This window comes from Stegostoma tigrinum, chromosome 3 (genome assembly GCF_030684315.1).
Source record: "Stegostoma tigrinum isolate sSteTig4 chromosome 3, sSteTig4.hap1, whole genome shotgun sequence".
NCBI classification, from domain to species: Eukaryota; Metazoa; Chordata; class Chondrichthyes; order Orectolobiformes; family Stegostomatidae; genus Stegostoma; species Stegostoma tigrinum.
The window spans coordinates 111,329,620-111,353,577 of NC_081356.1; the positions used below are offsets into that span (position 1 = coordinate 111,329,620).

General features: G+C 40.0%; 1 protein-coding gene across 1 annotated transcript in view; it reads right to left on the reverse strand.

Annotated features, from left to right (window-relative positions):
- Window positions 1-23,591, reverse strand: part of srek1 (splicing regulatory glutamine/lysine-rich protein 1) — a 67,220-nt gene extending 43,629 nt beyond the window's left edge. The window contains exons 1-3 of the mRNA XM_048525442.2: window positions 23,248-23,591; window positions 9,129-9,262; window positions 833-945 (exon numbers count right to left, since the gene is read on the reverse strand). Of these exons, the coding sequence (XP_048381399.2) occupies window positions 833-945; window positions 9,129-9,262; window positions 23,248-23,366 (366 nt within the window). The 5' untranslated portion in view covers window positions 23,367-23,591. The remainder of the gene's footprint in view (window positions 1-832; window positions 946-9,128; window positions 9,263-23,247) is intronic.
- Between the last annotated feature and the right edge of the window lie 367 nt (window positions 23,592-23,958).

Sequence of the window (23,958 nt, forward strand, 5' to 3'; positions counted from 1 at the left end):
TCATATGCCTCTTTTAAATTAATTCAACTTCCAAAGATGATTATATATTTTACACATCTTTCATGATATCACTCATGGCCTATACTCCTCTTTTGCACTCTCTCCATGCACTATTCATAACCCACTTTTCAACTTATCTTTGGTCATAAGCATATTTAGCCAGCATACATTTGGCTCCATCACCCAAGTCATCCAGGACTGATCCCTGTAGCAGCCCACTTGTTACGTTTATTCCTTTACTTATTCATGGGATGAGGGCATCGCTGACCAGGCAGCATTTATTGCCATCCCTAATTTCCCAGAGGGCAGTTGAGAGTTAACCACATTGCTGTGGGTCTGGAATCACATGTAGGTCAGACCGGGAAAGGATGACAGTTTCCTTCCCTAAACGACATTAGTGAACCAAATATGTTTTTCCGACAATCAACACTGAATTCAAATTCCACAATGTGCCATGGCAGGATTCGAACCAGGTTCCCAGAACATTATCTGGATCTCTGGATTAACAATCCAGCAATAATACCACTAGGCTATGGTCATATTGATGCGAGGGAGAGACAATTAGCCATTTATATCTCTCTGCTTCCTCTTAGTTAACCAGCCCTCTATTCATACTAATACGTTAATGTCCTTGCTCACAAGCTAGCTTCCACCTCAGACAGCCCTTACTCCTTTAAGAGGTTTAACACTGAATTTTACAAAGAAAACTATCAGGTCATATAGCTTCTACACTAACTTCAAATATTATATTTAATCAATAATATTTCCAACTTCACTAATTTTGATATAAAAACAAAAGAATGATGTACTGGTACATAAAAGCATTACTTACAGAAGCAAGGGGGTTTGAAGTAGGGACTGGGAGCAAGCCTGCACCAGGTATCAATCCTGTAGTACCAGCAGGAGCTAAAAGGGACACGGCTTTGGCTTCTTCTGGGATTTTACCTGTGAAAGAAACAAATCAATTACTTAGGATAATGGAATAAAATTTTCAAACAAAAAAAATGAGTTTCTTCCCATCTCAAAAGCACAGATTGACTAATCTGAGAGCTCACTTCTAGATCCTTCCAAAAACATACAAACAAAGATGTCTTTTTAACCTACTCTGTAATAAAATTAAAATAAAGTGCAAAACTGTCAAAACTGTAAGCAACCATATATTACAGGAAAAGTTGTTTTAATAATTAAAAATGTAGACAATAATTTAACACTTTGAGCTATGGTCACCTGTACTTGAAACTTATTGGTCATGTACCATACGATATCAAGCATGGACGCTTTCCCCAGGCGATCACTCTCAGTGTTCGAAAGTTGTGTTACACACGACAACCGTTCATGTTGGCTGCATCACTACTAGCACACAGAACATCAGATACAGAAAAGAAGAACATTTTTTAAAATTCTTTTTTTAGTCCCCATAAAATGACATAGCCAAAATCGAAGAACTGATTTTCTTTTTTTTAAAAAAAAATTAAAAACCAGTTTAACAGTTGCAGCAAGACACCATAATTGTTCACTTGAGATTATAATGTGTCATGTAATTCAATTTGCCCTGAATACCTTGAAAATTCACATTACCTTGCCTGTGTAACCATTATATGTGCACCAGCACAAATGATTTTACAGTCAACTGATCACCAGTTACTGCGCTATAAAACTGGGGTTGGAGATGATTGGGGACAGGAGAGAGCTCAAAATGCATGCAGCCCTTCTGTGGCTGAAATGCAACTGTTTTAATGAGTTACTTAACTATCCTTCCTAGCCCAGCTAACTATAAAATTGGAATTAGTTGATCTTCTGTAGCACTGTTTGGAGTGAAGTCATCATGTCTAGTTGCTTACAGCTCTGTTCCTTAAAGGTTACTGTTAAATTATTCTCTTGGAAAAGCAGGGTAAAATAGGCAAATACTGAATAGAGTTTCTTTAGATTAATAACCGCTTGTGGCGCTGCAATTACTGTCTATAGGTAGAAGCCAGTTAATCAAGATCAGAAAGACTACATGGAAATTGGCATTACCTTAAAATTTTTGATAATTTTGAGGCACAAAAGGCATGAATTAATTCAAGAATTTTGCATCCAATGATAATTAAAACCATTGCTTAACTAAATAATTTTATTCAACAGAGGGATACAACAAAACCAATGGTCTTGCATCCTCCAAAGAGCAAGAAAAGGGTGGACTGAAGTAACGTGAGATACTGGGACTACTGCCACAAGCATATCCTTTTAGTTCTACAAGCTTCTGCCAGACCAGTTTTCTGTTCAACTATGTGCTATGCAAGTTACAGAGACTTAATTGAGTAAACTGTAAAATAAGAGACAATGCAAATAAGTAAGCAACAAGTCAGAAATGTGTGTGTGTGTGTGTGTGTGTGAGTGTGTGTGAGAGTGTGTGAGAGAGTGTGTGAGAGAGAGAGAGAGAGAGAGAGAGAGAGAGAGAGAGAGAGAGAGAGAGAGAGAGAGAGAGAGAGAGAGAACGAGAAAGAAAACTGACAAGTACAAGAGAGCAGAAAAACACCATTACTAATTATTAGAAAGTAATAGGTCATCAGGCAAAATACAGAAAAAGAGAAAAGGAGAAACAGCAGTTGGAATGCATTAAATGACAGAGCAAAAGGATCATGCAGATTTCAACTAAGTAGTTCAATGTACGGCAAGCCATACATTAGCAGTATTTGGTGTGCGGCTATGTGTCACTAAGTAGTAAACATGTTGTTAATAAACCAGTTCACAACTTGTGTGTGTGCTGCAAATGGAGTCAATACAATTTAAATTTCTTGTTTTGAAAAGCAAAGAGACTATCAAAGAGGTTATTAGTATGTTATTTTTAATTAAATTTCTGCATCCTTTGTTAGTACACTTTTAAGAAATTTATTAGTTGGTCGACCCTTATTTTAATTCTGCTATTCATTCCGATGCTTCACTAGATCCAATAATGAGTGACTTTTTAAAATGCCGATATTTACGGAGGGAAGAAAAAAAAAGCTGGAAAGTTCGTGAACATGGATGCCCTGCCGAACTCAACTACAGGACCTCATTATGGTCAGTGTCCTAACTACAAGGTAGTCAAACAGACAACCTAATCAGTAGTCAGGAAGAAAAGCCAGCTGCAGTGGGTACAGCTGTACATCCAAGAACAGAACATAACAATCAGGAGGAAAGGATTGATGGTGAAGATCAGTTCACGATCAAGAGCTGAAGGTTTCCTTGCACAGGTAGAGAAAGCATTCTGCTTCCCAACATGCAACAGTGCTGAGAAAGGCAACGAACTTGTGAATTCAGTACTGTCTACTTCCTTTTACTGCCAATGTTCCTTGCCTCCTGGGAAACCACACTGCAAAGTCAACTTTAAAATAAAGCTCCCAATTGTACCAAGTTCCAATTTAAATATATGCTCAGCACATCCATACAGGATACTTGGATGTCAAAGAAACTGTCATCCTAAAAAAAATGACAATGGAATCATATAATATTAGGGTTGCATTTCAAGCATTTTTTAGTTTAAGCCACAGCTTATTAAAGAGGGGCTAATATCAAAGGCTGAGATTTAGCTGCTCACAATGTGACAGCTTAGTGATTTTTCTGCTTGACAGTCTGATCATACATGACAAAAAAAAATACACCATTACCCTGCAATGGACTTTTTAACATTCAGGGTGATTTGACTGTAGCGATAACAAAATTTTGAGAATGGGTTAAGATTTCGCTTTAGTCAGATACCGCAGTCATCTGTAACAATTCTCTTGCTTCGGGGGCCTGGGAAGAATTTCTGACAGTTCAACATTAATTTGTTCAGGTTTACCACAGGATCCTTTCACTGAGTGGAGTGGATAGCATATGAAGTCTCTACAGGGTCAGTTCATATTTCTCATGTTACTGTGTTTAAAAAAAAGCAAGCCAAATTTCAATGCCACTTTTAGATGCTGGGCTTGGGAGAACACCTATACTATGAATGAATGCAGCTGAACAAGAAGCACAACTTAACCCAAAATTGTTACAAATAATCAGTCTCCAGCAATGGAATAATGTGAGTCTTGTAGTATGGAAAGAGATCCCTCAGCTCATTGTTTCTGCATTGGTCATCCAGTGCCTACTTTAGTCCATTTTTCAGGATCTGGCCTGCAGCCTTGCATACTATGGCATTTCAAGTGTTAAATCTAAATGCTTCTTAAATATTGTGATGGTTCCCAGCTCGAATACGCTTCCAGGTGGTATATTCTAAATATACTGAGCTCCTTGTATATTAAAAGGACCATTTCCCAAAAGATGCTTTGTGGACATCATTGAAATGATAAATACCTCTAAATTTTAAAACATCAGAAATGTTTTTAAGTTAGGTGAACCCAACTCAAATACTTTCCAAAAAGAATCAATGAAAGATAAAGCTTAGTGAATAAACATGATTATGATTTGTTAGTCATATCAAGTTGAAAGGCCACAGGTTTATTCATTTCCAGTTGAACCGGCCACAGAAGGCCAGAATAAGGGTAACAGCTAACAACTTGCTGCTTCATCCTTTAAATAGTGGGGATAAAAAGTTAGATAGGGTTCATATTTCTTAAGACATTGATTTGTATTAAAAACCATACATGTTCGAATACTGGATGAGAACAAAATGCAGACTTGCCGTAATCTTTTCTTATAGTTCAAAAGACAACCGGCAATGCTAAACTAACTTCATCAGTCTGAAATGTTAACTCAGCTTCTCTCTTCATAGGCACTGCGTCTCTTGTTCAATACTTCCAGCAATTTCTGTTTTTATTAACCAGGTGACATTTGTTGTCAGAGCACACACGAAAACTAATTAGTTTTTCAATAAGAAACCAAAGAGCTATTGGCATCCAAGCAATTTGTACACCGATAACAAATTACAACAAAGGTTTGGGAAAAAAAAAGTTAAACTTGGATTAAAAAGAACAGAAATGTACTGATTCAGGCAAATAGAAGAAATGTTTCCAAACACTGCCATGTTTAAGAACTGCATCAAATATTACCTTATAAAAACAATACCAACGTACCACTAGCTTTTTTAATAAGAATTTCTGTGTGCCTGAATGCTTAACTATCATAAACTACTGGTAAACAAAGTACAAATCTTGTGGGGGAAATGGTGAAGATCATGCAGTACACTGCACTTCACTGTTTTCAAACGCATGCTCTGTTTTCTACCACACAATTAACTTATTTTAATAATGGCAGGATGGGGAGAACATATAACATACAGAGTATAGCCAATAAGGCATGACTACATAGAATACAGGGGGAAATTCAGGTTCACATTATATTAATGACTGTACATGATTTAGTTAAAAGACTACATATTAACGCACACGGCTTCTGATCATGAACACTGCCAGATGTGAAAGTGATGTGTGGTATAAAACTGATTGAATTTTGTTATACCCACCAATCTTTATCTATATTATCTACATTGTTCCTAAACATGGTTTTTTGTTAACACATAAGAGCTCAAACTTATAGTTACCATTTACTAAAATAGAAAAAAAGAGATTTCACTACAGCAGTCACAAAATTGTGACGAAAGCAAAAGAAAACGGCATCATATATAAAGTTAAAATTTCAAAGCTATACAAAAAGCTTTCAAAGTCTTGCTGGAATAAACAAACTGTTTTAAACATTATAATAGCGGTACAATTCAAAACATCTTAAGAAACAATGGCAAAAATTTATCTCGTCATTTTAAAACAAGATGATATTATAAACCACATATCTAAATAGAATTCCACTCCCCGATACATACATGCGCACACACACACACACGCATACATATAAACATGCACATCAGGAAATGATTTATTAAACAGCATTTTAGTTAGAGAACATTTACAAACAACACAGTATGAAAACAGAAAGGTTAAAAAGCTTAAAGAGAAGATGTATACAAGGGACAAATAAAAAAATAAAGACAGGGTATCCATCTTGGAAGATGTCGACGGGCAGCCTCCAGTCATTATTCCCCCCGTGAAGGTTTTGCTTGGTGTCAGCATTAGTGGCATGGCAAACAATGCCTACAGTAGGCAAGTGCACAGGTCTGCCTTCGCCAGTCTAGTCATCTACTAATGCACACACATCACAGAGAAAACATACAAAACCAAATTAATATTGGTACTGGGATTCCATCAACCATTAAATATGGTTAATAAAGAAAAATCTTAAGTTAATTAGGACATATTTCAATTACTTGAAAACATGATATACCTGCAGGAAAAGAACCAGCCACTGTTTTGGCTAATATATGAGATAATGCAGCCACTTGTACTTAACAATCCCACTAATAGTGAACCAGCTTTTAAAATTGGAAGGAACAGTTGACAGCAATTTAAATGAATTAAAAAATGTTTCAGATGACTTAATGCTGCACGTAAGAGATCTGTACATAGTCTATCAATTGAGTAAAAACTTGTTCATTCCTACAAGATTATAAATGCTGTTATTATTGAAATGGCACATAAAGTCTCAGAGAATATAAAATTTGTTTGCACAGGTCAAGCACAGAAATTATAAATGAAATATAACAAGAACCACCCTTACCAAGTTCTATACAGCAATAATGAGAACTTAATAAATTTTGTTTAACTCCAATTCTGAATAAGCATTTTAAGGTGAACCTTTATCTGCCATGACTTCTTTTTCAGTTCAGGTCATAAAAGCAGTAGAACAGCACTAAATTATTAGCTACCCATAGTTACTGTGTATGTTATAAAGTAACTCCATAGAATACGTTTTCAAAGCTACAACTTAGAATTGTTCGTCATCGCTGCAAATGTCAAGTTAAAATAAAGGCTGTGAGAACAAGGCCAAACTGTAAATTCTGGTGTCGTCTTTCTACTGGAAAACTTTGTGACAGATCCATTTACACTTAGGTTTTGCAGTATCGAAAAAAGGAGTTGGAACACATTATTGATTTCCAGCAGGACACTAAGAACTCTAAGTAAATTAGCTAAGGTGAGTAGTGAGTAAAACCAATTAGCATTATGACTAATTTGAAGGGTCAGTATGGAAATATGCCAAAACGTTTGATAACATTAAATTAGATGTTGATATTATCTAGATTTCTCTCTTCCATAGCTACTTTTGTATACCCATCTCTGTGTGCGCTAAGCTCCATAGAAAGAGCTCAAAGGAGTGTGGGCCCATCCTCTCCCACATCACATACATTTATTGCTTCCTTGCCAGGAGTACAATACCAGTTCCATCAAACTTTCAACAGCACATTGACAACTGAGTGCCTTAAAAACTTGTACTCAGATGAATGGATTCACCACAGTAAATCAACTTAATAGACTAATCTATAAATTTGTTCCAAAACAATCACCTGGTTTACTGCAACAAAATTAAGACACTAGCCCAGAAAATGTAGTTAAAATTGTGCCATAAGTGTCAGTGATTGTCATCAGTATGTGTGAAACCAACAGCAGCTTCTGGCATCCGTAAATGCACTTAAATTTGGACACTGCTGAAAATCATATGCTGCACCCCGCTCAGATGCAATCAACACAGAATTTTGACATCAGCTCTAAGCTTTGGTAATCTCACCATAAAATATTGAGCATATCAACCCATATTGAATAAGATGAATGTGGATTTTTACTAATTCAAAAAAAAGGGGAAAGATTCCGCTAGTCCTGAAAACGGAGTGCCATTCACTCAAAATATTATTTAAAAACATTTTCATGTTCCAACTAATTTCAAGGGTATGGCACAATCTTTATATTACTTCCTGTAAAATTCCTGAAAAGTGAACTCTAATCCATGCAGAAATAGTAAGAACTGCCGGTGCTGGAGTCAGAGATAACACAGTGTGAAGCTGGAGGAACACAGCAGGTTCGGCAGCATCAGAGGAGCAGGAAAGCTGACATTTCGGCTTGGGACCCAAACATCAGCTTCCCCACTCCTCTGATCTTGCCTGGCCTGCTGTGTTCCTCCAACTCCACACTGTGTTAATTCTAATCCATGCATTTTACTTCCTGGTTTGACGTCGTGATTCTTCAATCTGAATGGGTGATCAGATTGCTTGAGAATTTAACTGAACGGATGCCAATGGTCTCTTAACGCTTGGATCAGATTAAAAGTTAAATTGGAAAAAACCACTTACTCTCTGCGGACAAGTTTTTATTAATTTATTTTTCAGCTGTGAGAACATCCTTTTGGCAGATTGCAAAATCAACACCAATGTTTTCGTATACATCACAGCATTTATGAAATCTTACTGTTAACAAAGGATTTAAAGCAAAGCTGATCATAAGCCAATTAAGAACAAAGTGTTACTAACACTTGTGAAAGTGCTAGAATGCTATCTTAATTTATATCTTTTTGAAATTAATATTGCTTTAGTATTAAATGGCCTGTATAATGTTATTAACTTGGAACAAATTGCATCCAAGCATTTCATTTAAAACAAAACACATGGATAGTATGTACATAATTAAGCTTCACATCAACTGCTTTAGTTATTTAGTTGTGGTCACACAATGATTTGTTGAATACGTGTCTTCCAACAAATCTTGTGCTACACTGCACAAACTGTGTGTCATTTAACATAGCCCAATAGGTGAGGCTGCTGCAAAATGCTTGCGCACCACTAAAATCTGTGGGGTGTTAAATTTCAATGGACAAAATAAATATGCAAGTTAACTGATTCACACAAATAAATTAATGTCCTGCAATGCAGAATTGGTAATTAATGCACATGTAAAGTCACGTGCTTATTTTAGCTTAACTGTTAACTAATTTTAGAGATAACTAGTTTAACATCTTTGTTAAAAAATGGAGCATAATAATTACTAATTCTGCACAGTACAATTTCTGACCTACGATTTCTTTTATATTCAATGCGAATTCCATTGCTCCACAGCAAAGAACAAATTTTGTTTTGCCTGTCATGAGTTTTGATCTGTGCTTTCAATGTAATGTTCAGAGTTATAGAAAACAGGCCTATGCTCAATGCAGTAATGGACATTCCAGGCAATGGAGTAACCTGTGTTAAAAAAAGACCACTGTCCAACAAGAATCCCAAGAAACTCTTTCACTGAGTTAAAAAAATAAGAAGTACATTAAAATAGTAACCAGAGAGCTTAAAAATTTGCAACAAAGCCTTAAATACCTACCTTCATTGAAGGGTACAACTATCAGGCCTCTGTCTATAAAAACCACGTTTGTTAGATGCTGGGCCACACCAACACTCACAGGATCGTGATATTTAATGTAACATACCCTTGTCGAAACTGGGATAGGCGAATTGCTGCAAGAACAATAAATAAATTTAGTATATTTAACACAGAATTGCACTACAATATATTCTTCAAAATTACAATAAAAACATGCAATTAGAAGAGGGGAAACAAGTTGAAACTTGCAGAAAGGGAGGTAAAGTCATACAGACAAGCTGGGTATTACATGCCACTCTGAGGTAGTTTGCAGTGTGGCATCATGCAAAATAGAACAGTTTCTAAGATAATAAAGTGTGAAGCTGGATGAACACGGCAGGCTAAGCAGCATCTCAGGAGCACAAAAGGTGACGTTTCGGGCCTAGACCCTTCATCAGAGAGAGGGATGGGGAGAGGGAACTGGAATAAATAGGGAGAGAGGGGGAGGGGGACCGAAGATGGAGAGAAAAGAAGATAGGTGGAGAGGAGAGTATAGGTGGGGAGGTAGGGAGGGGATAGGTCATTCCAGGGAAGATGGACAGGTCAAGGAGGTGGGATGAGGTTAGTAGGTAGGAAGTGGAAGTGCGGCTTGGGGTGGGAGGAAGGGATGGGTGAGAGGAAGAACAGGTTAGGGAGGCAGAGACAGGCTGGGCTGGTTTTGGGATGCAGTGGGGGGGGACGACGATGAACTGGGCTGGTTTTGGAATGCGGTGGGGGAAGGGGAGATTTTGAAGCTGGTGAAGTCCACATTGATACCATGGACTGCAGGGTTCCCAAGCGGAATATGAGTTGCTGTTCCTGCAACCTTCGGGTGGCATCATTGTGGCATTGCAGGAGGCCCATGATGGACATGTCGTCTAAAGAATGGGAGGGGGAGTTAAAATGGTTCGCGACTGGGAGGTGCAGTTGTTTATTGCGAACCTAGCCCACCACCTTCGTACTCACTCGAGTTCACCTCTCAAAACACAGAATAGTGGGTACCGAGATCATCAGCCTGCACACCTTTTTAAATAATGCTAGGTAATTGAACTTATTAAAACTTCAACTGACCCCAATTCAAATCCTGACAAACTCAGTAATATGGCTGGCATGCACAATCACCTTTTCCCCCCAAAATGTTCTTAGAACTGGAGGAAGAAAGAGGACACTATGGAGGGTGTCTTTTATCCAACAGGGACGTGTGTCCCCTCCACATCATTTCATCCTCTCGCAAGGGAATATAAAACCCATCCTCGATGCCCTCTTGAAGCCCAGTCACCCCACCCAATTTCCCTATTCCTAATGTTTCATGGGCCTGCTCAAAATTCTGGTAGCGCTCACCATGGAGTTGGCAGCCAACAGATTGGCCAATATCTCAAGGGTGGGAATTCCTGCTATTGAGGCGTGGACAACCCAGTCTGCTCTAATCTTGCTTACCCACAGCAAATTATGGCTGAGAGACAGACTTATTTTGCATCTTTGAGCTTGTCACCAACTTTTCTTGACTCCCCACCCCAAAACATAGTAGGACAGTGTCAGAAGATTGACATGTCAGTGGAGAAAACAATGAGATACTGGTTTAGTTATGTGGTCAGCCTAAGTCCCACACTACTTTATATTGTTGAAAAAAAACACTTCTGTATCTTAAAAATATTTGTGAATAAATACTAGTCATTTAACAACAGACAAAACATTAAAATAAACAGAAATTATGTTACAGGTATAAAGGAAGACTTGAAGCGGCACTAGTCAGCCCTTGAACAAGAAAGGATGAGATGAGATATAGTAGAGGCATATGAAATGTTGATGGACTTATATAATTGAGGAAAATTATTTCTAATGGCCGAAGGGGCGCGAGCAGGAGGGCACAGTTTTAACAGTGGTTGGGATTTTTTAAAAAATGCAATAAGAAAAGACTTTTAAGATTATACAAATGGTAAGTATTTGGAAGACACTGTCTGTTTCAGTGGTAGAAGTGGATTCCATAATGCTTTCAACTCTTGCAAAGACGACAGTGTGTAAGAATACATATAACAATAGTACTAACTGAAATGATGTCAAACTGTGGCCTAATGTACCATGTCATCCTGATTCCACAATATTGCTTAAACTGACTTCATGTAGTCTTTTCGCAGGCAGAGTGACAAAACTGCAAACTCACTGTGTCACACAACTCTCCTCCCATTCCAATTACCAGTTTAATGCTCTTCATCTGAAGTCTAATGAATTAAACTGCAATTTGTAATAACACCTTAGGGTTTCTTCTGATGCAGTTATTGCATTCCTATCCCCAACCAAGGGGGCCTAAGTTCAAGTCCCACCTGCTCCAGCGCACAATAGCATCCCTCAACAAACTGATTAGAAAATAACATTTTTTTCCATGAATAGTTGCAACTCTTCATACATTATTTAAACAATTATCCTGTTTGCGAGTTTAGACAATGCATGGTAGCGCAAGTAATTCACTTTTCATATTACCACAAAAACTGCAAACACTCATCATTATAACCCAATGAGACTTAGAATTTTATCCACAAATCTTTCAACAATCTATATCATTCCTAATTACATTTCACCACAAATTACTTTGGAACAAAATTTCCACTTCCAGACATCTGTGTGAAAAATACAAGTATGAAACAGAAATTACAGTGAACGTCAACAAACCTTTGCCGGAACTAGTGCACTGCACCCATACATTATATTTTAGAAATGTGGGAGCACGTAGAGAAAATCTACCAGAATGGTTCCAGGAAATTTAGGTCAAATTTTAGGTTGGAAAGGTTTGCTTTGAAGAAAAAAAGAATTGAAGGAAGTTTTGGTAGAGTGCACATGATTATGATAGGCTTAGGTTATGTTGATAGGAAAACCTCTTTCCCACAGTTGATGATACAAGGTGTAGGGAACTAGAGATACAGAGGGGGAATGTGCGGGAGAACTTGATTTTTAAAAAAAAAATAGACAATTGAGTGATAACGACCTGGAACTTGTGCCCTACGAAGGTAGCAGAAGCAGAAAAAAATTAATAATTTCAAAACGAGAGCAGATGGGCACTTGAAGGAAGTAAGCTGTGGTACTCATGACATCTGACCAGTCCGAAAAGCACCTAATTGCTCCTACAGTCTACCTCCTGTGAGGCAGGCAATCCTTCATGCAGACCAATATGTTAACGCCCATACCGTGAAACTTGTCTTTTCTGCAACATGGGACTGTTTGATGGGGAAACCTTCTGCAACAATGAAGTGCTTGTTGGGGCACCTTATGCAGCAGCCTTCTGCCAATCTAAGCACAATATTCCCACTGGTTCCCCTTTATTGATAGCATAAGCTACTTCCTCAAAGAACTCGAATAAAATTGTTAAACAGGAGTTCCCACTGATAAAACAATGTTAGCTCTGCCTGATTAAATTATTCAAGTGTCATATTATAATGCCTTAAGTAATAGTTTCTAACAATTTCCCTGTTACTGATGTCATGCTTAGTGGCCTCTAGTTTCCTGCTTTATGCCTCCCTCCATTTTTGAATAAACAAGTTACAATAGCTAACTTCTAATCTAAATGAACCTTCTCTAAAGCCAATAAGTTTTGGAAAATAAAAAGAAACAGTGAGATATTTGTGTTAAATATCCAAAGATGAAATCCATTTGGACACAGGACTTAGAACAGTGCAAAGTACAGGCCCATAGGCCCACGATGTTGGGCCGTCCTATTATCCTACTGAGATCAAACTACCCTGCATACCCTACATTTTGCTATCATCCAAGCGCCATTCCAGGAGTCGCTTACAAGTCTCTAATGTATCTGACTTCACTAGCACTGCCGGCAGTGCATTTCATACGCTCACCACTATGTGTGAAGAACCAATCTCTGACATCTCCCCTTTATCTTCCTCGAATCACCTTAAATTTATGCCCCCTCATAACAGTCACTTCCACTCTGGGAAAAAGTATCTGACTATCCACTCTATCAATGTCTCTCATCATCTTGTACACCTCTATCAAGTCACCTCTCAAATGAAAAAAACCTAGCTCCCTCAATCTTTCTTCATAAGCCCCGTCCTCCAGTCCAGGCAGCATTCTGATAAATCTCCTCTGCACCCTCCCTAAAGCTTCCACATCTTTCCTGTAATGAGGTGACCAGAACCGAACACAACGTTCCAAGCCAGAACTGAACACAATATTCCAAGTGTGGTCTAACCAGAGTTTTGTAGAACTGCAGCATAACCTCGCGGCTCTTAAACTCAATTCTCCCGCCAATGAAAGCCAACGCATCATACACCTTCTTTACAACCCTACCAACTTGGGTAGCAACTTTGAGGGATCTATGCATGTGGACCCCAAGACGGCGCTGTTCCTCCACAGTGCCAGGAATCCTGTCATTAATCCTGCATTCAAATTTGACCTTCCAAAATGAATTACTTCACACTTTTCTGGGTTAAATTCCATCTGCCACTTCTTTGCCCAGCTCTGCACCCTGTCAAAGTCCACTGCAACCTACAACAGCCCTCCGCGCTGTCCTCAACCTCACCAATCTTCGTGTCATCGGCAAACTTGTGAACCTACCCTTCCACTTCCTCATTCAAGTCATTTATAAAGATCAAAGAGTAGAGGTCCCAGAACAGATCCCTGTGGCACACCACCGGTCACCTAGCTCCAGGCTGAACACTTTGCAATTACTAGAACCCTCCGTCTTCTATTGGACTGCCAGCTTTGTATCCAGACAGCCAAATATCCCTGAATCCCATGCCTCTTTACTTTCTGCATGAGCCTACCATGTGGAATCTTATCAAATGTATTGCTAAAATCCACATACACCACATCCACTGCTCTGCCTTCATCAATGTTTTGCCACAACCTCAAAGAATTCAACATGGCTTGTGAAGCATGACCTGCCCCTCACAAAGCCATGCTGACTGTTTCTAATCAAACTGTGCTTTTCCAAATAAATCTTAGGATCCTCGCCAATAATTTGCTCACCATATAAGACAGACTGGCTGGTCTGTAATTCCCATGATTATCCCTATTCCCTTTCTTGAACAAGGGAATGACATTTGCCACCTCCAATCATCTGCTACTACTCCAGTGGACAGTGAGGACACAAAGATCATTGCCAAAGGGGCAGCAATCACTTCCCTTGCTTCCCGTAGTAACCTTGGGTATATCCCGCCTGGCCCAGGGGTCTTATGTATCTTCACGTTTTTCAAAATTTCTAGCACACCCTCCTTCCTAACATCAACCTGTTCGAGCATATCGGCCTGCTTCATGCTGTCCTCACAAATGTCAAGGTCCCTCTCACTGGTGAATACTGAGGCAAAGTATTCATTAAGGATCTCTCCTACCTCCTCTGACTCCAGGCACAAGTTCTCTCCATTATCCCTGATTGGGCCTACCCTCACTGGCCATCTCTTGTTCCCCACGTTTTCCTTGATCCTACACACTAAGGTTCTCTCATATTCTCTTCTAGCTCTCCTAAATCCATTCTTGAGTTTCTTCCTGGTTACCTTGTAGACCTCTAGAACCCTGTCCGATCCTTGCTTCCTCAACTTTAAGTGAGCTTCCTTCTTCCTCTTGACTAAGTGTTCCCCAGTCTTGTCTTCTAAGATTCCTTCACCTTACCATCCTTTCCTTGCCTCAGTGGGACAAACCTAACTAGTACTCATAGCAACTGCTCCCTAAACAACCCCCACATTTCTGTCATGCATTTCCCCAAGAACAACTGATCCCAATTTATGTTCTGCAGTTCTTATCTAATGTATTGTAATTCCCCCTCCTCCAGTTAACTACGTGCCCCTACCGTCTGCTCCTATCCCTCTCCATGACTATAGTACAGGTCAGGGAGTTGTGATCACTATCACCGAAATGCACTCCCACCAAGAGATCTGACACCTGGCGTGGTTTGTTGCCCAAGCACCAAATCCGATATGGCCTCTCCACTAATTGGCCTATCTATGTAAGGATTGAGTCATGAATCCTTCCTGGGCATACCTGACAAAATCTGCTCCAGCCAAACTGTTTGCACTTAGGAGGTTCCAGTCTATATTAGGGAAGTTGAAGTCACCCATGACAACAATCCTATTACTTCTACGCCTATCCATAATCTGTCTCCCAATCGGTTCCCCATGTGCAGCATAATTATATAGTATCTAATAATGATATCAAAGCCATTACCAAAAATATAACTCATTCTTGGCTTCATGTACCTCCTTGCAGTGTAAATTGAGCAGTATTGGCAAGCTTCGGAATCAGAGGGTCAATTATAGTACTACCATTCTGAATAGAAAAGGTAAATTATTCACTTTCAAAAAAAAAGGACTTAGATATTTTTGCGAATCCAATCAGAAAAACATCACAATTCTCTCCATATTACAGTCAATGCTTCATAGTGTTTTTTGCATGTCCAATAAATTTTATTCAGTGACATTCTTTCCATTCTAAAATGAGAACAGTGAGTGCTGGAAAGACTCAACAGGTCTGGCAATCTTTGAGAAGAGAGAGAGAGAAGAGTTAACACTTCAACTCAGTGATCTTCCATCATCCTTGAATTCGAAACATTCTGTCAGCAAACAGGAAAACGAGATGAATTTAAATTATGATTACTTTTCCACTCTCAAATCTGACACAGCAGGGCACTGTCTAATGACGCCTTTCCTTTTTCACTCCCAGCCCATCCCAAAGTAGGCCGAAAGGAGTTTCCCAAACACTGGTTTTTCGATCTTTATCTTTGAAATAAACCCACAGAAAAATGCTTTCAGGGTGAAGCTGAAGCTTATGAAAACATTTAAGACATGGGGGAATTGCTCTGTCGCCTCAGCCACACTCACATACACACAACAGGGGGAGGCACTGGACTAGGGGTATTATCTCTGGATGTTGAAACCCAAGTAATGTTCTGGTCGCTCACACTCAAATTCCAACCACAGCAGATGTTGGAATATGGAATTTGATAAAAATCTGAAATGATGATTACGAATCCATTGCTGATTGCCAGGGGGAAAACCCATCTAGTTCACTAATGTTCTTTACAAAAGGGAACTGCAATTCTTATCTGATCTGGGCTTCATGGGTTTCCAGACCAACAGCAATGTTGTTGACTCTTAACCTCCCTCTGAGAAATTAGGGATGGGCAATAAATGCTGGCCTAGTCAGAGATTCCCTCATCCCATGAATGATTTTTTGAAAAATCTCAGGAAATTAAGGAAAGCAAAAGAAAAGAAATACATTGTAAATGACAAACTCTGGTAAATTCAGAAATATTAAAAATCTGTGCATGAGAGTTACAACTTCCCAGAGGTCAGCAGCCAATAATAGCTTCAACAATTAGCCAGAAACAGTATTTTTTATCTTCTTGAAGGCCAAGAGTAGATCTCTTTACATCCAACAACTTAAGGATGGACATGGATGGACTGAGGTAGGCTACCATCTCAGCCTTGCTCTCCCTCTGGAAGTCAACCTGAGCACTTGTTAGCTCACAATTCCAATAATTTAAATCAGTAAAAGGTAATGCTAAAAATAATCATAGCTCTATTTCAGGGATGCAACTCGTATCCTCTCTCGCAAAGACCAACACAAAATATCGTTTCAATTCACCTACTGTCTATTTATCCTCTATTAATAATTCCTCAGACTTATTTGATGTAGTACCAACACTTAATTTGTTAACTCTGCTTTTTTAAATGCTTAAAGAAACTTTTCCAGTCTGTTTCTATATTGTAACTTTCTCTCATACTCTAACATTTCCCTCACCAACCTGTTAGTATTTCTTTGCTGTTTTTCCTCAAATTCTGTCCAATTTTGTCTCCTGTCACCGACCCTCATAAAATTATGTCTTTTCCTCGAGTTTGATACTACCGTTGACATTCTTTAAGTTAACCATGGATGGTAGCTCTATCCCTTAGAATGTTTCTTATTCGCTAAAACGTACATATTCTGTGTTTTCAGGAATATCTTCTACAAATATTTGCTACTGCATCTCTACTGACCTCCAGCTAAATTGCTAGTTCACCTTCACAAGGTCTGCTTTCATACCCTCATAACTGCCCTTGTTTAAATTCAACATAGTCATCTCAGACTCACAGCATTTCATAAAAAGTATGTAGAATTCAATTATATTATGGGGTCACTGCTACCACTTAACAATGAAGCCAGCAATTAATCCTAATTCACCAGTCAATATCAAACCTAGTACAGTCTGCTCTCTCGTTGATGCCATAACACTGCCGGTCTAAGAAACTACCCTGAAAATGTTCACTGAATTCTTCATCTAGGCTACATTTCCCTCCACGGCAATCTGACTTTTCTGGTATATTTAGAAGTTATGATCCCCCTATGAAAACTGCTGTACCCTTTTGACAAACTCCTATTAGGTCATCTTTGACACTCTAACTTACCTTATTGTTTCTGGGTGCAACCCCTACAAGTCACTTCTTGCCTTTATCATTATTCATCCTTAACCAAACCAATCCTGGTTTTCTAAGTTTAGGCCATCCCTGATTATCCCAAGATTTGCTACTAGTGCCTCGCGAACTTGATCCCACTTCTCCCACATCCATTGTTCAGCTACACATTGAGCTCATTCACCTTGCTTACCCTGGGCTAATTTGAAAGCAGCTCAGGTAATAATCCAAAGATTATTACATTTGGAGGTTCTTCCTCTTAATTTGGTGCATAATTCCTCATGCTGGATACAGAGCCTCGTTCCTAGTTCTATGTCACTGATCTATATCTATATCTATATAGGCCACAACAACCTGATCCCCCACCACAAGTTCTTCTTCAGGCTGATGTCTAGACCTGAGCCCTTCACTGTTCATTTATCTTGGGCTCTTGAAATGTTCATTTTTGATCATTCCTAACAAAGACAAGGTGACGAGTATGGAGGGCACTGATCATTTGAATATTTATCTGATTGTTGCTGTTTCACTTTGTGCAAAAGAATGAGTAAAAACTCTGATTAATTTATTCTTTCCTTTATGATATACCTCTGCTCAGATGAGCATCAAAAAGTCTAAATTTGAAAAAGGAACCAAAAAGGCAGGGAAAATAATTAGACAAAAATAATCAAAATATATTTGAAATACTTCTGTTTAACTTATGAAAAAATATGCAAGGTAAAATATAGAAAAAAAAAGAAAACAAACAATTAAGCTAAGAATTCCCAACCTGGCTTACAATAAATTACATATTCTGAGGAGGTGGTGAAATGAAAAAATAATACAAAAGCCTGTTTTCATAACAAAGCTGTAGAATAAAAAAAAATCTACCAATTGGAACAGAAGCATTCTAAACAAAAAAGCTTCTCCAACAACACATTCTTCAAACCGGGAAAATCAGCTAGAATTCAGCATTTATTGTACTGATATAACGTTGACTAACAGATATAGAATTTTTGGCACTTTTTAACATTTATAACATTTTTAAACTATGAGCAAATCCACTGAGCCACCGTGCTGCACAGCGCCCGAGACCCTGGTTTGATTACACCTTCGGGTGACTGCGTGGAGTGTGCACATTCTCCACATGTCCGCATAGGTTTCTCTGCATGCTCCAGTTTCCTCCCACAGTCGAAACATGTGCAGGCTAAGTGGATTGGATATGCTAAATTGCCCGTAGGGTTCAGGGATGTGTAGATTGGCTGAGTTATAGGTGGATGGGTCTGGATGGGATGGTCTGAGGGTTGGTGTGTACTTAACTTAAGAACATAAGAACTAGGGGCTGGAGTAGGCCATCTGGCCCCTTGAGCCTGCCCCACCATTTAATAAGATCTTGGCTGATCTTTGAGACTCAGCTTCACTTACCTGCCCACTCACCATAACCCTTAATTCCTTTACTATTCAAAAATTTATCTAGTCTTGCCTTAAAAACATTCAGCAAGGTAGCTTCAACAACTTCACTGGGCACAGAATTTCACAGATTCACAACCCTTTGGGTGAAGAAGTTCCTCCTGACCTCAGTCCTACATCTGCTTCCCTTTATTTTGAGGTGATGCCCTCTAGTCCTAGTTTCACCTGCTAGCGGAAACAAACTCACTGCCTCCACTTTATCTATTTCCTTCATAATCTTATATGTTTCAATAAGATCTCCCCTCATTCTTCTGAATTCCAATGAGTATAAGCTCAGTCTACTCAGTCGCTCATAATCCAACCCACTCAACTCTGGAATCAACCGAGTGAATCTCCTCTGCACACCCTCCAGTGCTAGGATATCTCCTCTCAAATAAGGAGACCAAAACTGCACACAGTACTCCAGGTGTAGCCTCACCAGGACCCTAATCAGCTGCAGCACAGCCTCCCTGTTTTTAAATTCCATCCCTTGAGCAATGGCAGACAAAATTCCATTTGCCTTTTTAATTACCTGCGACACCTGCAATACTACTTTTAGTGATACAAGCACAAGGACACCCAAGTCCTTTTGCACAGCAGCATGCTGCAATTTTTTTACCATTTAAAGCATAGTCCATTTTGCTGTTATTCCTACCAAAATGGATGACCTTACACTTGTCAACATTGTATTCCATCTGCCGGACCTTTGTCTACTCACTTAGGCTGTCCATATCCCTCGGCAGACTTTCAGTGTCTTCTGCACACTTTGCTCTACCACACACCTTCGTGTCATCTGCAAGTTTTGACACACCACACTTAGTCCCGAACTCCAAATCATCTATGTAAATTGTTAACAATTGAGGTCCCAATACTGATCCCTGAGGCACACCACTAGCCACTGACCGCCAACCCGAAAAACACCCATTAAGCTAATTGGCCTATAGTTCCCTACTTTTTGTCTACTTCCTTTTTTAAACAGTGGCGTCACATTGGCTATTTCCAATCTGAGGGAACCACCCCAGAGTCCAGTGAAGTTTGGTAAATAATTACTAGTGCATTTGCTATTTCCCCCAACACCTCTTTTAGTATCCTGGGATGAATTTCATCAAGGCCAGGAGACTTGTCTACCTTTAGCTCCATCAGCTTGCCCAGCAAATCCTCCTTAGTGATAATGATAGTTTCTCGGTCCTCACCTGCTACTTGTTGGGCCAAAGGGCCTGTTTCCACACTGGAGGGATTCTATTCTAATTCTATCTTATTCAAGTTGTCATTACTTGAATTAGCTCTTAAATAAATCAGTATTTAAATATATCTGTACCATGATAAATATTATTTATGCTTCTCTATCTAACTTGTACTTCAAAATGTCAAGGGTTCTTAAAACAAAATATTTATGACACCTTTTACAATAACTTGCAGCCATATATTATCCTTAACATTATTAATTTAACAATGCTAAGGAGTTTTACAGGAACATATTCAGATCAAAATTCACATCAAGCCGAAGGTAACATTCATGCAAATGTTCAAATCTTTAAACAATTGCTAATTTTTAAAAAGCTTAATGGTAGAGACAAAGAGAGTTAATAAAGACATCACAATCTCACACCAACAGCCAAAGACATGGCCATCGAACATGAATCCAAGGATTTCAGGGATTACAAGAGTCCATAATTGAACAAAGAGTTCTTGGAGGTTTGAAGAGCTAAAAGGCATTTATAAAGATTTGGCATAAAATCAGAGAAGAATTTGAATGCAAGAATGTGAATTTTGTATTAGAAGAGTCACTGGACTATATTTTCAAATCAGGACAGTTTGTACCATGGAGGAGAATTTTTAAGTGCTGGTGTTTTCACATGCCTGTTGTTCGCGATATCCTAAGGGGAGACACTGCAGATTTTGAAGTGCTGCTGAAAAACATCTGGCAACTGCTGCAGTGCAAATTACAGATGTTAAAACATGGCACCATTATGTGCTGGTGTCAATGGAGTGAATATTTCAGGTGATGATGAGCTTTGTCCTGAATTATGTCAAATTTAGAGCATGGTTGGGATTGTACTCATCCAAAACAAATAAAGAGCATTCTGTCACATTCTTTGGGAATTAGATGAGCTACCCATAGCAGCAGACACAACCTTTGACTTGCTCTCTCAGCTCTAGTATCTCACTAAAGCTAGACTTGGACTACTTCAAAAACCATACTAATCTCCAAACTCTGAGACCTATGTCTCTGCTATGCCCTCGGCACCTGGATCCTCTACTTCCAGAGGCACAGACCACAACCAGTGAGAATAGACGCCAATACCTCCTCCACCATAATCCTCAACACTGGTGCCCCAAAAGGCTGCGTACTCAGCCTCTTACTATACTCCTTATACACCCATGACTGGGTGGCCAAATTCCACCCCAACTCCATTTACAGGTTCAATACAGTGTGAAGCTGGAGGAATGCAGCTGGCCAGGCAGCAGAGGAGCAGGAAAGTTGATGTTTCAGGTTGGGAGTCTGAAGAAGGGTCCCGACCCAAAATGTCAACTTTCCTGCTCCTCTGATGCTCCTGGCCTGCTGTGTTCGTCCAGCTCCACACTGTATTATCTGTGACTCCAACATCAGCAGTTCTTGCTATCTCCATTTACAGGCTTGCTTACGACACCACTGTTTTAAGATGGATCTCAAACAAGAAGGAGACAGATACAGGAAAGAGATAGATTGCTTAGTGCCATGTTGTAAAGACAACAATCTCTCCATCAATGGCAACAAAATGAAGGAGCTGGTCATTGACTTCAGGAAGCAAAGTAGAAGGCATGCCCCTGTCTGCACTGATGGTGCTGAGGTGGAGACGGTCAACAGCATTAAGTTCTTGGGGGTGATGATCAATAACTATCTGTCCTGGTCCAGATATAAAGATTTGTACACACGTACAGGTCGATTCAAGAGCAGCTACTTCCTCACTGTTATTAGACTTCCGAACGGACCTCTCAAATTTTTGATTTAATGGTGATCTCAATCTCTGTGCAGCTTCTCTCCAGCCATAACACCGTTTTGTTTACTCTGATCCATTACCCTGTGCATTTTGTATGCTATTATCTACATGCAAGACAAAAAAAAGCTTTTCACTGTAACTAGTACATGTGATGATAAATCAAAATCAAACGATAGAATGAGATATACAAAGTTTTGTTACAAGCACCTGCACTACATTCAAAGGTGAGCTCAGTTGGCTGGACAGCAAGCTTGTAATGCAGAGTGATGCCAACAGTGTGGGTTTAATTCCTGCACCAAGTGAGGTCACCATGAAGGACTCTCATTCCCAACCTCCCGCTGGCTTTATACTAAAGCACCACTCGTTGTCTCTCGAATTAAAAACAGGCGTGCGGTCCAATAGGACCATGGCGACTTTACCCTTTGTTCCATGTTCATGGTTTAGCATCATGAACCTCATTTCCTTGATGATCCAGACGTTTCTTCAGTGCTCAATTATTTAATTATGGGATTGCATGACTTATGATACGAACACAAAACCTTTGATTGCGCGTACAATAATGTGATCTCACAACCACCCCGTTTGCCTGTTGGGGTTGAAGATCAAGTTGACTGGCCCAAAAGGCACGTGGGCCTCTTCCGCTTCTAATTCTACGTTCTCGTCTGAGATGTGGGCAACTTTGAAGTGGTTCACTTCACGCGATTTTGCAGGGCTGCCTAAATCGCCCGCATCACAGAGGTGAATCTTCATTTTTAACGGCGAGCAGAAAACAAGCGGTAACGGATCTCCCGTCGGTTTTACACGGAGCCTGATTTTCGTTCGCACATGAGAAGAACAAGGGTGTTAAAAGTAGGCGGAACAAATGAACTTTTGTCGACACCAGAATATAAGGAGAAACCAGGAAATAGTACACGACCCGCGCCACTCTTCGCAACGTTAAAAGATCAATCATGATCCAGTATTGTAATCAGTGTCGATGGGCTAAGCCGCAGTCAGGGGGCGGGCCGAGGAGGGGGACGATATTTTATAACAGTCTTAATCAGAGAGGGTGGTCAAGTCGGGTCTGCGATAGGCTCTCCTCCATCTGCTCCGCTATCGGCTTGAACTCATGTCTCTACTACCCGAGTTGGAGTAAGAGGGAAGAGAAGAGAGCTCGGCGCCAAAAGCAAAACCTGCGCAACGCTCCCTCTGCGTAAAATGGCGGCAGCGCCGGGAATGGGAGGTGAAGGAAGAGAGATAGATCGCGACATCCGCAAAACCCAACCACCCCGATCCCCTCCTCCAGGCCTCAAACCACTCACTTACTCGGAAGGAAAGACGCGGAAATCGTCGATATCTCCCAAGAAACTGAAGAGAGTGGTCAGCTGCTCAGCGCTGGCCACCGGGGAGATGTTGGTGACCTGGACCACAGAGGTGGACATCATGGTGGGTCGCTGAACGGAGTCTGCGCTCGGATTCTTTCTGCGGGTGATCCGTCGATTGGCTTCTCCCGTCTCTATCTCTCTCGCTCTCACACGCCTGATCGGAAGGCTTCTTTTCTCGACAGTTTTCTCTCGAATTTTTTTTTCTCCCTTCCCGTTCTCTCTCCGCGTTGGCAAAGCGTCTCGCTAGGCCCGTCTCCCGACAGCCTTTGCCGTACTAGTGATTGACAGTTCTCCCGCCCCCACTGTCGGCGTCCTCCAGCTCCTCAACCGATGACTGTCATCCGGCCCCGCCCCCGTCCATTGGCTCCGCTGCCGGTGACTGAGTCCTCCAACCCCGTCCCCACTAGCTCCGCTGCCGTTGGGAACCGCGCTGGCAGGGTAAGCAGGGAGATGAAAGGCCTAGGTAAACAAGGAGTTTGTGGATTACAGGCCAGCATGGAAATTGCCTGAGCTAGGCTGAATGCAACCCCTATTGTGTGATAATGCATTGAGTATAGAAGTTGAGCCATCATCTTACAGCTGTACAAATATTGGTATGGCCATGTTTAGAGTACTGCATACAATTCTGATAAGTTTGCAGATTGATTTTTAT